General features: G+C 40.7%; 2 protein-coding genes across 4 annotated transcripts; both read left to right on the top strand.

Annotated features, from left to right (window-relative positions):
- Positions 1–1,342: 1,342 nt before the first annotated feature.
- LOC137719446 (cyclic nucleotide-gated ion channel 1) lies at positions 1,343–9,304 on the top strand. 2 transcript variants are annotated; one of them, XR_015960826.1, is made up of 9 exons: positions 1,343–1,931; positions 2,504–2,639; positions 3,002–3,554; positions 3,864–4,076; positions 4,164–4,462; positions 4,605–4,716; positions 4,813–5,049; positions 5,138–5,940; positions 9,166–9,304. XR_015960826.1 is itself a non-coding variant. In XM_068458482.2 (8 exons), exons 2-8 carry the CDS (start codon positions 2,611–2,613, stop codon positions 5,834–5,836), a joined length of 2,142 nt encoding a protein of 713 aa, XP_068314583.2. In that variant the 5' UTR covers positions 1,343–1,931; positions 2,504–2,610; the 3' UTR covers positions 5,837–6,036. The 2 variants fall into 2 exon arrangements, 1 of the variants encoding a protein (XP_068314583.2); XM_068458482.2 differs by lacking the exon at positions 9,166–9,304 and having other exon boundaries at positions 5,138–6,036.
- Positions 6,159–10,064, top strand: LOC137719447 (cyclic nucleotide-gated ion channel 1-like). 2 transcript variants are annotated; one of them, XR_015960828.1, is made up of 8 exons: positions 6,177–6,949; positions 7,034–7,234; positions 7,348–7,628; positions 7,724–7,835; positions 8,041–8,277; positions 8,370–9,071; positions 9,784–9,842; positions 9,949–10,064. XR_015960828.1 is itself a non-coding variant. In XM_068458483.2 (6 exons), the coding sequence occupies exons 1-6, from the start codon at positions 6,536–6,538 to the stop codon at positions 9,066–9,068; spliced, it is 1,944 nt and encodes a 647-aa protein (XP_068314584.2). In that variant the 5' UTR covers positions 6,159–6,535; the 3' UTR covers positions 9,069–9,304. The 2 variants fall into 2 exon arrangements, 1 of the variants encoding a protein (XP_068314584.2); XM_068458483.2 differs by lacking the exons at positions 9,784–9,842; positions 9,949–10,064 and having other exon boundaries at positions 6,159–6,949; positions 8,370–9,304.
- The last annotated feature ends 284 nt before the right edge of the window (positions 10,065–10,348 follow it).

The raw sequence follows: 10,348 nt of genomic DNA, 5'->3' as shown, positions 1-10,348 counted from the left end.
CCCCTAAGGGGGGTGGATTGTAAGATCTCACATCGCCCAGGGGAGTGATCCTTATATGTATATTCCCATCCCTACCTAGCACGAGGCTTTTTGGGAGCTCACTAGCTTCGGGTTCCATGGGAACTCCGAAGTTAAGCGAGAAAAGGGCTAGAGCAATCCCATGATGGGTGACCCACTGGGAAGTTGCTCGTGAGTTCCCAAAAACAAAACCGTGAGGAAATGGTAAGCCCAAAGCGGACAATATCGTGCTACGGTGGTGGAGCGGGCCCGAGAAGTGGTCCTCCCCGGGCCGGGATGTGACAATTTGGTATCAAAGCCTAACCCTGGTCACGTGTGTGTCGACAAGGACGTCGGGCCCCTAAGAAGGGTGGATTGTGACATCCCACATCGCCCATGAGAGTGATCCTTATATGTATATTCCCATCTCTACCTAGCACGAGGCCTTTTGGGAGCTCATTGGCTTTGGGTTCCATGGGAACTCCAAAGTTAAGCGAGTAGCACGCGAGAGCACTCCTAGGATGGGTGACCCATCGGGAAGTTCTCGTGTGAGTTCATAGAAACAAAATCGTGAGGGCGTGGTCGGGGCCCAAAGTGGACAATATCGTGCTACGGTGGAGTCGGGCCCGGGAAGTGGTCCCGCCCAGGCCGGGATGTGACATTGAGTCCAGTTATCTAATTACATATTTTGATATCAATTTTGCCCCTTCAGATAAAAATATTTAATTTCTTCAAATTTTTTTTATCATTTATTCCGTTTTTAAATTTTGAATATTTAAATACTCAAACTAAAATATTATCAAGTAACTACCTACTATTTATGAAGAAAACAAAACCAATATAATCTAGTAACTACCTATTGTATAGGAAAAAAAATGCTCTATACCTACAAAGCAGATATAATCTACCTGCAAAACAAAAATAAACTACCTATTGCATCAGAAGAAAAATTCTGGGAACCTACATGGTGGAACATATAAATATAAATATGATATAATATACCTCCATTAAAGGAACGAATTTGGAGTGAAGAACATAAAAGTATCACCTATGAAAATGAGACAAAAAAGAGGAGGATTGATTCCATGATCTAACGGAGGGAATTGCCTGGAAGAAGGAAAGAAGGAGGGATGAAACGGACTGGGGGTTGAGGTGATCATATGACTATAACTAATCCTACAATTAAGGGATTAGTTAGACCGCAAATAATCCCATAATTAAGAAATTTTGTGTATTTACTGTAATTCGTAAGCCTAAAGGGTAAATATGATACAAACCATAAATAAACATACGTGGAATCTCAATTATTGAACATATTTCAATGAAGTGGACTAACCCTACCAATGGCTCACAAAATTCGATATATATCAAGTTATCCCAATAAAAAAAAGACACAAAGCAGCCATACTCCCGGGAAGCACCCGGGCACAAATTCACTTTTCGGTCATCGGCGAACGTACGCAACGTTGCGAATAGTAACCGCAGAGAGAGAGAGAGAGAGCACAAAATATTTTAGTTCACGGGAGTGCGACCCAGGCCACAAGACTTTGTTCGTCTGCCTAATCACAAACTTTGTTGGACTTCCTCTCTCTCCCCGTCTCTGTCCGAACGCCTGTCTCAAAATCTATAATTTAATCAGGACGGAGCGGTCGAGTCACTTGACTCAGAGACCCACTGACTCACTTCCTACGCATTTCCGAGAACCTTCGTCTTCTTCTTCTTTTGCTTCTTCTTCCTCTCTAATCAATTTCTCTTTCTCTCTCTCTCTCTCTCTCTCTCTCTCTCTCTCTCTCCCCGTCACTGATTGAATATTGAGCATTAAAGCACGAAAAGCTATCTGGGTCTTGGGAGATAATCACAAGGAGAAGCTTCGGTTTGGGTTCTTCCGCCGTGGACAATCTGTTCTCTTAGTGGCTCTCAGACTTTATTGTTTGGTGAGTTCTTATATATCAGCAGTTTTTGTTGTTGGGTTTTCCTCAATTTGCTTTTTTTTTTTCCTTTTTTCTTTTGTTTCAGTGACATGGTTTTTCCCCCAAAGATTGGATTTTTAGTTTTTGGAATGTTAAAGATTTAGTTTTTTGGTCTTTTTTGGAAAGGATATGAAATTGGAAATCCAAAAATATCAGTTTTTTTGTTGAAATTCTTTGGCTTTTGGTTCAAATTTTGAATGCAAGAGGTCCCGTTGGTCCATTTGTGACCATATTTTTTATTTACTTGATTATATTTTGTTGTTAGCAAGGAATTTATGAATGTATGAAAAAAAAATGGATGCTAAATTTAGGGAGATATTGATCAAATGAAGGTATTTTTGTATGGATATTGAGCGTCAGTGCGATTTCTGCTTTTTGAATTGGGGGCAAACAGCACTTTGATATTGCTCTTGGACCTCGGATAAAGTTCCCCCCTTTATTAACGCGTTTAGGCGAGTAATTCTACGAAACATCTTGTGAAATTACCGAAGTTTCTATGTTGAACTCATTTTGCTTCACTTTGAATCGTTGTCTAGGGACTGCTTTTGGGAACTTGGTGGTGCACGAGGAAGCTCTTCGGGTTATTCAAACGTTCGGAGGTTAACTTTCGGTTTGGAGATTCTATCGAAAACAAGTTGTAGTCATGAATTTTCAGCAAGAGAAGTTCGTCAGGTTAGTTTGACGATTAGTACTATAACCTTACAAACATGTTATCATGTTGACTAGTTTGCAACTATACAGCAATTTCCTGGCTTTTGGGGCCAAATAGGTCAGGATTTTGATGTTATGTTGTCCTGCTACTATGAAGTACTTGCCGGGAGTTTTATATCACGGTGGCGATGGGATGCTAATAATGTGCCACCACTGTTGCTAATATCACTTCTTTCACTGGTTCTGTTCGCACATTGGCACATAATTCCACCACCCTGTCCCTGTCCTTTCGTTCGGAATTATGTTTAACTGTTGTATGTAATGCTAGATGCTTGGAAACCTCCTTGCGTTATTTAAATTGGAAATATAATGTCTTGTTTCAGGTTTCAGGATTGGACTGCAGAGAAAAATGTTGAGCCATTATATTCTCCAGATGATGACATGCCACCAGGGAAGTTCAGAAGAACAATTAACTCGGTGTCAGTCAAATTCCAAAGAAGCTTGGAATCTGGTTCTGAGCGGATTAAGAAGTCATGGAAATCTTATTCAATTGACAGTGTTGTCGGCAACAGCTTTGGTAGTGGAATTCTTGATCCTCAAGGCCCATTCCTTCAGAAGTGGAATAAGATATTTGTATTGGCATGTATTATTGCCGTCTCCCTTGATCCTTTGTTCTTTTACATCCCTGTGATCGATGATAAGAAAAAGTGCCTTGGTTTGGACAGGAAGATGGAGATAACAGCTAGTGTTTTGCGTTCATTCACAGATATATTTTATATTGTTCACATAATTTTCCAGTTTCGTACTGGATTTATTGCTCCTTCTTCTCGAGTGTTTGGAAGAGGTGTTTTAGTTGAAGATGCTTGGGCTATTGCAAGGAGGTATCTCTCATCATACTTCCTAATTGACATTCTTGCAGTCCTTCCTCTCCCACAAGTAAGCTAACCCTTCCTACTTTTTATGAGGTGCATTAATTTACTGTTCAGTTACTCATCTAATATGGCGGGTTGAGGGGTATCTTTATGCACAATCTGTACTCTCTCTGCACATGATGTGTAATCATTTTGGCCCAATATTGTGTATACTTTTGGTGTTGCGTATGTTACTTAATTGTATGTAGTATCTGCACTTTAAATTCGGCATATAGTGTGGTTAGTGGTAGTCGATGTCTTGTTTAGATTAGAATGTTTGTGCATTATTTTGATTCTGCTTTGGACCCCTAATGATACTATGAAATATTTCCAGGTGGTTATTCTAATTTTCATTCCAAAACTGGGAGGCTCAAAAACGTTGAATACAAAGAATTTGTTGAAGTTTGTTGTTCTGTTCCAGTATTTTCCAAGGTTTATACGGATATATCCATTGTATAGAGAAGTCACAAGGGCTTCTGGTATACTGACCGAAACTGCTTGGGCAGGAGCTGCATTTAATCTTTTTCTTTACATGCTCGCCAGTCATGTAAGTTTGATCGTGATATTCATAGCTACAATATAATTGTCCTTCTTCTTTGAATCTTTTGATTTTCAAGTGATATGCTGTTCTTAGGTATTGGGAGCTTTTTGGTACTTGTTCTCTATAGAACGTGAAACCAAGTGCTGGAAAGCAGCATGTGGGAACAATACAACCATATGCTCGCTCAAGGATTTATACTGTGATACCGTGAGCTTGAATGCTTTTAGTAAGATCAAATTCTTAAATTCTTCCTGCCCGATACAAGATGAAGATAAAACACAGTTTGATTTTGGAATATTCCTTGATGCCCTTCAATCTGGTATTGTTGAGTCAAGCACAGATTTTCCTCAGAAATTCTTTTACTGCTTTTGGTGGGGCCTACGGAATTTGAGGTGTGCCTATACAACTTGTCTTTGTCTGCATTCTTAGGGTCTTCTGATGATGAGCTCAGTAGAGTTGACTTATGAAACGAGTATTTTATACTTGATACAGTATCTTTATTTCATATTGATTCTCGATATTTTCATTTTGCAGTTCACTTGGTCAGAACCTTGCAACCAGTACATATGTATGGGAAATCTGCTTTGCAGTCTTCATTTCTATCGCTGGGTTGGTGCTATTTTCATTTCTCATCGGAAATATGCAGGTTGGTACTTAATGTTGTGCCTGTAGTTTTACTGGATTGACATATCGTTTCTGTTTCTGTCGTGAGGTTCTGATGGACTTTAAATTTTTGAAACAGACATATTTGCAATCTACAACCACAAGATTGGAGGAAATGAGAGTGAAAAGGAGAGATGCAGAACAATGGATGTCCCACCGCTTGCTACCTGAGAATTTGAGAGAGCGCATCAGGCGGTATGAACAATATAAATGGCAAGAAACCAGAGGTGTTGATGAAGAGAATTTGATATGTAATCTTCCCAAGGATCTTAGAAGGGACATAAAGCGCCATCTCTGTTTGGCTCTGCTTATGAGAGTAAGTTTCTCCACAATTGTTGTTGTCATCTTAATGTGCATTCGAACCACTAGATATTGATTCTTACTCTTCCTTGACTGCATTAAAGGTGCCAATGTTCGAGAAAATGGATGAACAACTGCTCGATGCAATGTGTGACCGTCTCAAGCCGGTACTATATACAGAGGAAAGCTATATCGTTAGGGAGGGAGACCCAGTGGATGAAATGCTCTTTATTATGCGGGGCAGGCTATTGACTATGACCACGAATGGTGGAAGAACCGGTTTCTTCAACTCTGAATATCTCAAGGCCGGTGACTTTTGCGGCGAAGAACTTTTGACATGGGCTCTTGATCCCCACACATCAGCTAATCTTCCAATCTCAACCAGAACTGTCCAAGCCCTTAGTGAAGTCGAAGCCTTTGCTTTAAAAGCGGATGACTTGAAGTTTGTAGCCTCTCAGTTCAGGCGACTCCACAGCAAGCAGCTCCGGCACACATTCAGGTTCTACTCACAGCAGTGGAGGACTTGGGCAGCTACTTTTATACAAGCAGCGTGGCGCCGTCATATGAAGAAGAAGCTAGAAGAGTCTCTGCAGGAAGAGGAGAATAGGCTGCAAGATGCACTGGCCAAGGCTGGGGTCAGCTCCCCAAGTCTAGGGGCCACCATTTATGCCTCACGTTTTGCTGCTAATATACTGCGTACTATACGGCGTAGTGGTACGCGGAAGGCAAGGGTGCCAGAGAGACTACCGGCGATGCTACTTCAGAAGCCGGCGGAGCCTGATTTTACTGCTGAAGAGCAGTAATAGGTATATAGAGGTTTTGATTAAGTTATATGATCAGTCGTCTTCTTGTTGTAAAATGTAACCGAGAAACCGTTTTTAACTGTTAAAAAGGAAGGAAGAAAAGTGTAACAGCATAATGGTAGAGAGCTGCATTTTGTTGAGTGTACCAACTTCTGTAAAATGTGTGTTGTATATGGCAATGTCCAATTCTTTTTTTCTCATTTTACGGAATATGAGAGAAAGGATTACAGTTTTCTTTCGTTTTACTGAAATTTTTTTACCTTTGGTCCGTCAATATTGATACTTGCTTAGCATCTAGGAGCAATTGGATGACGCCACATCTTAGCCTCTCGATTTCTTTGTTCTGTAATCAAGAGCCTTCCCTTTCATCTTTTACATCCTTGTCTGAATTCTTAAGTCGCCTTCGTCCTTCCACCCGCATATCCGATCGCCTTCGATTATCGATTGGTAATCGAGGAGGGGTTTGCAAAGAGCCAAGAGGATAAGTCTTGGTACACAGGAGCTCAATATTGAAGGTTCCTGCACTATTTACATTTCTTAACTTGAAAGGCCGTCGCAGTTGACTTGAAGTATTCGTCTCCTCTCTCTCTCTCTCTCTCTATGGTTTGAGCTTTTTATCCACAAACTGTCGTCTCTCTTCCTGCGGATAATTTAGTATAATTATTCTATCTTTGGGACGTGGGTTTGAAGAGGATATTGATGGATTATATTAGGAGGGTTGGAGAAACAATGACCGCTTACCATGAAGTTTTGGGTTCCAAGAGGAGTCGACTTGGCCCGCGGGAGATCCGAAGGTTGAATGATGTGTATCTAATTTTTTGTGTAATTGCGCTCTCACTGGATCCGTTATTCTGTTATATCCTTGTTTTTAATGTTCAGAAGAAGTGCCTTAGATTGGACACAACACTGGGGACTCCAGTCGTTGTTTTGCGGTTCCTCGTCGATTTCTTATATATAATCCATCTGGTTTTTCAATTCCGTGCTGCTATTCGTTGTCTTTCTTCTCAAGCTTCTGGAAGAGTTGAGTTGTTTAAACAGATGCGGGCAATTGCATGGAGATATTTGTTCTTCTACTTCCCGGCAGACGTATTTGTGATTCTTCCACTGCCACAGGTCAGGAATTTCATCTCCCTTCACCCTTAGGTATATTATATGACTGCATTTGTGGACTCATAAGCTTTGCATCAACGTGTTCAGGTCCTCATTTTTGCTATTGTTCCAAAACTAAATGCTTCAAGGGTTTTGGGTGCAACAAAATCGTTGAACTTCATAGTTGTCTTTCAATATGTGCTGAGGCTCCTTCGCATCTGTTCCTTATTGAAAAAAGTTACCAGTAATTCGGGCATCCTCGCTGGAACTGCATGGGTTAATCTCTTTCTATACATGCTTGCTAGTCATGTAAGTCCCGTAACCATTTCCCATGTTTTCTTGCAGAATTGATGCTTTACCAATGTATAATTAGGAAATTTGTGCAGATTATGACAATCCAGTGTGGTTTGTTGGCCCTGTAGGTTGTTGGAGCCTTTTGGTACCTCTTTTCTATAGAAAGGAACGTAAGTTGCTGGAGTGAAGCATGTCAAAATCATACAGGTGTACATTGTTCTTTATTTTGTGATGACACCTTCGGAGCTAGATCTTTTCCCAACGACTCTTGCTCTACAAAGATACCAAGCTCCACACCTTTTAATTTTGGAATATACGCTGATGCCCTTGAATCCGGTGTTGTGAACGACTCAGCAGATTTCATAGAAAAGATTTCTTACTGCGTTTGGTGGGGACTGCAAAATTTGAGGTTCAACATTTCATCCTATCGCATTTGTTCGTTAAGGATTTTTGTCTGCACTATTTAGACTAGCTTCTCATATATTTGAGCCTTATATTCTGCAGCTCCCTCGGTCAAGGCCTCAAAACGAGTACATATGTTTGGGAAGTCTACTACGCAGTTTTCGTTTCACTTTCTGGGTTGGTACTGTTGTCATCTCTAATTGGAAATATGCAGGTAGGTGGTATTTAGTCCATGTAATCGCTCTCAGTTATGTGGCATACATATAATGTCCCTCCAATTCTTTAGTCTAATCTCTAATGACCAATTCGTCATGCATATATTGTTTGGATATACGTATAAACCAAACTTGTATGACACGTTTGTTTAACGTTGTTTAGGATATGATTGATTAATAAGTGTATCTTGTTGTGGATCACAGACATATTTGCAGTTGAAAACTGCAAGATTGGCGGATATGAGATCTAAGGAGGAAGAGAGAGAATATTGGATGGCCTCTTATGCACTTCCCCCTCATCTCAAGAAGCGTATTCGGGAATACCAAAGAGACCAATGGCAAGAAAACACAGGAGTTAGCATGGAGAATTTTTTTCTGAGTCTTCCCAGGGAACTCAGGAGTGATACAAAGCGCCATGTCTGTTTGCCTCTGCTTATGAGAGTGAGTTTCTTCACCATTATGTTATTGTCATCTTAGTATGTCTTTCAAACCACTAGATATGGATTCTTACTTTTTCCTTGACTGCATTAAAGGTGCCTATGTTTGAGAAAATGGATGAACGACTGTTCTATGCAATGTGTGACCGTCTCAAGCCGGTACTATATACAGTGGCAACTCATATTGTTCGGGAGGGAGACCCAGTGGATGAAATGCTCTTCATTATGCGGGGCAGGCTATTGGCTATGACCATAATTGGTGGAAGAACCGGTTTTTTCAACTCTGAATATCTCAAGGCCGGTGACTTTTGCGGCGAAGAACTTTTGACATGGGCTCTTGATCCCCACACATCAGTTAATCTTCCAACCTCGACCAGAACTCTCCAATCCCTTAGTGAAGTTGAAGCCTTTGCTTTAAAAGCGGATGACATGAAGTTCGTAGCCTCTCAGTTCAGGCTACTCCACAGAAAGCAGCTCCGGCACACATTCAGGTTCTACTCACAGCAGTGGAGGACTTGGGCAGCTACTTTTATACAAGCAGCGTGGCGCCGCCATATGAAGAAGAAGCTAGAAGAGTCTCTGCAGGAAGAGGAGAATAGGCTGCAAGATGCACTGGCCAAGGCTGGGGTCAGCTCCCCAAGTCTAGGGGCCACCATTTATGCCTCACGTTTTGCTGCTAATGTACTGCGTAATATACGGCGTAGTGGTACGCGGAAGGCAAGGATGCCAGAGAGACTACCGGCCATGCTACTTCAGAAGCCGGCGGAGCCTGATTTTACTGCTGAAGAGCGATAATAGGTATGTAGAGGTTTCGATTAAGTTATATGATTGGTCGTCGTCTTCTTGTAAATGTAATCGAGAAACTGTTTTAATTGATAAAAAGGAAGAAAAGTGTAACAGCATAATGGTCGGGAGCCACATTTTGTTGAGTGTACCAACTTCTGTAAAATGTGTGTTGCATATGGCAATGTCCGAATTTTTTTTTTTTTTTTCTTCTCATTTTACGGAATATGAGAGAAAGGATTACATTTTCCCTTCGTTTTACTGAAATTTTTTTACCTTTGGTCAGTCGATATCGGACTTGCTTAGCATCTAGCAGATATTGGATGACGCCGCATCTGAGCCTCTCGATTTCGTGGTTCTGTAAATAAGAACCTTCCCTTTCACCTTTTACATCCCTTTTTGAATTCTTTGTTAGAATGAGCATGAGATAGAGAAGTTTTAGGGACCGGCTATGGGTATTTAGTTTGGTAGAAAAGTATTATTGATAAGAGGATTGCTAGTCCTTAACGAAGAAAGGTTTTGCATAGCATTAGGATCAGTTCTTATGGAACAAGTAAAGCAAGTATTTGTTTTCTATAAGGATTTTAATAGGGAATCCTTTTCTGGAATGGAAAAGATTATATATATATATATATATATATATATAGAGTGGCCTCTTCTCTCACAGGATACACGCTCATAGTGAGACTTAAACCTATTGTAAGTTGAGTTCTTGATTTTCTGCAAGAGAGAAGAAGGCTCACTGAAAGCTTAGCTCTATGGCTTCTAGTTCGGGAACTTCTGCAGGTATGTTTTCTTCTTGGTTCACTCACACACAAATTCTGGTTAGTTCTTATTAGGTTGTAGTTCAAGTTTTAATCTTGGTTAGTGTGTTAATTCTTACATTCTTAAGTCGCCTTCGTCCTTCCACCCGCGCATTCAGTCAAGGTCGATTATCGATTGGTAATCGAGGAGAGGGGTTTACAAAGAACCAAGAGGAGAATCCTTGGTCCACAGGAGCTCAGTATTGAAGGTTCCTGCACTAACTACATTTCTCGACTTGCAAGGCCGGTGCAGTTGACTTGAAGTCTTCGTCTTCTCTCTCTCTCTCTCTATGGTTTGAGCGTTTTATCCACAAACTGTCTTCTTTCTCCCTGCAGATAACTACTAGATTAAGATTTCTGGTAATGGCGGTCAGATGAATTTAGTATAACTATTCTATCGTTTGTCCGAAAAAAGCTAAAAAAGAATAGTTTCTTCTGAATCAGACAGGTTCATATCTGAAAGAGGTTGACAATAAGTTCTTTCAAAAT

Source organism: Pyrus communis, chromosome 1 (genome assembly GCF_041283825.1).
Source record: "Pyrus communis isolate YQ-2024b chromosome 1, ASM4128382v1, whole genome shotgun sequence".
Taxonomy (NCBI): domain Eukaryota; kingdom Viridiplantae; phylum Streptophyta; class Magnoliopsida; order Rosales; family Rosaceae; genus Pyrus; species Pyrus communis.
The sequence above is the reverse complement of the archived record's forward strand: the minus strand, read 5'-3'. Positions and strand labels throughout refer to the sequence as shown.

Excerpts from the sequence above, each read along its gene's own strand:
- LOC137719447 (XM_068458483.2), top strand. The coding sequence starts at position 6,536 with ATGGATTATATTAGGAGGGTTGGAGAAACAATGACCGCTTACCATGAA. Across the intron at positions 7,629-7,723 it reads TGGGGACTGCAAAATTTGAG|CTCCCTCGGTCAAGGCCTCA; the intron begins GTTCAACATTTC and ends TATATTCTGCAG. Across the intron at positions 7,836-8,040 it reads CTCTAATTGGAAATATGCAG|ACATATTTGCAGTTGAAAAC; the intron begins GTAGGTGGTATT and ends TGTGGATCACAG.
- LOC137719446 (XM_068458482.2), top strand. The coding sequence starts at position 2,611 with ATGAATTTTCAGCAAGAGAAGTTCGTCAG. Across the intron at positions 3,555-3,863 it reads CAGTCCTTCCTCTCCCACAA|GTGGTTATTCTAATTTTCAT; the intron begins GTAAGCTAACCC and ends AAATATTTCCAG. Across the intron at positions 5,050-5,137 it reads GTTTGGCTCTGCTTATGAGA|GTGCCAATGTTCGAGAAAAT; the intron begins GTAAGTTTCTCC and ends ACTGCATTAAAG.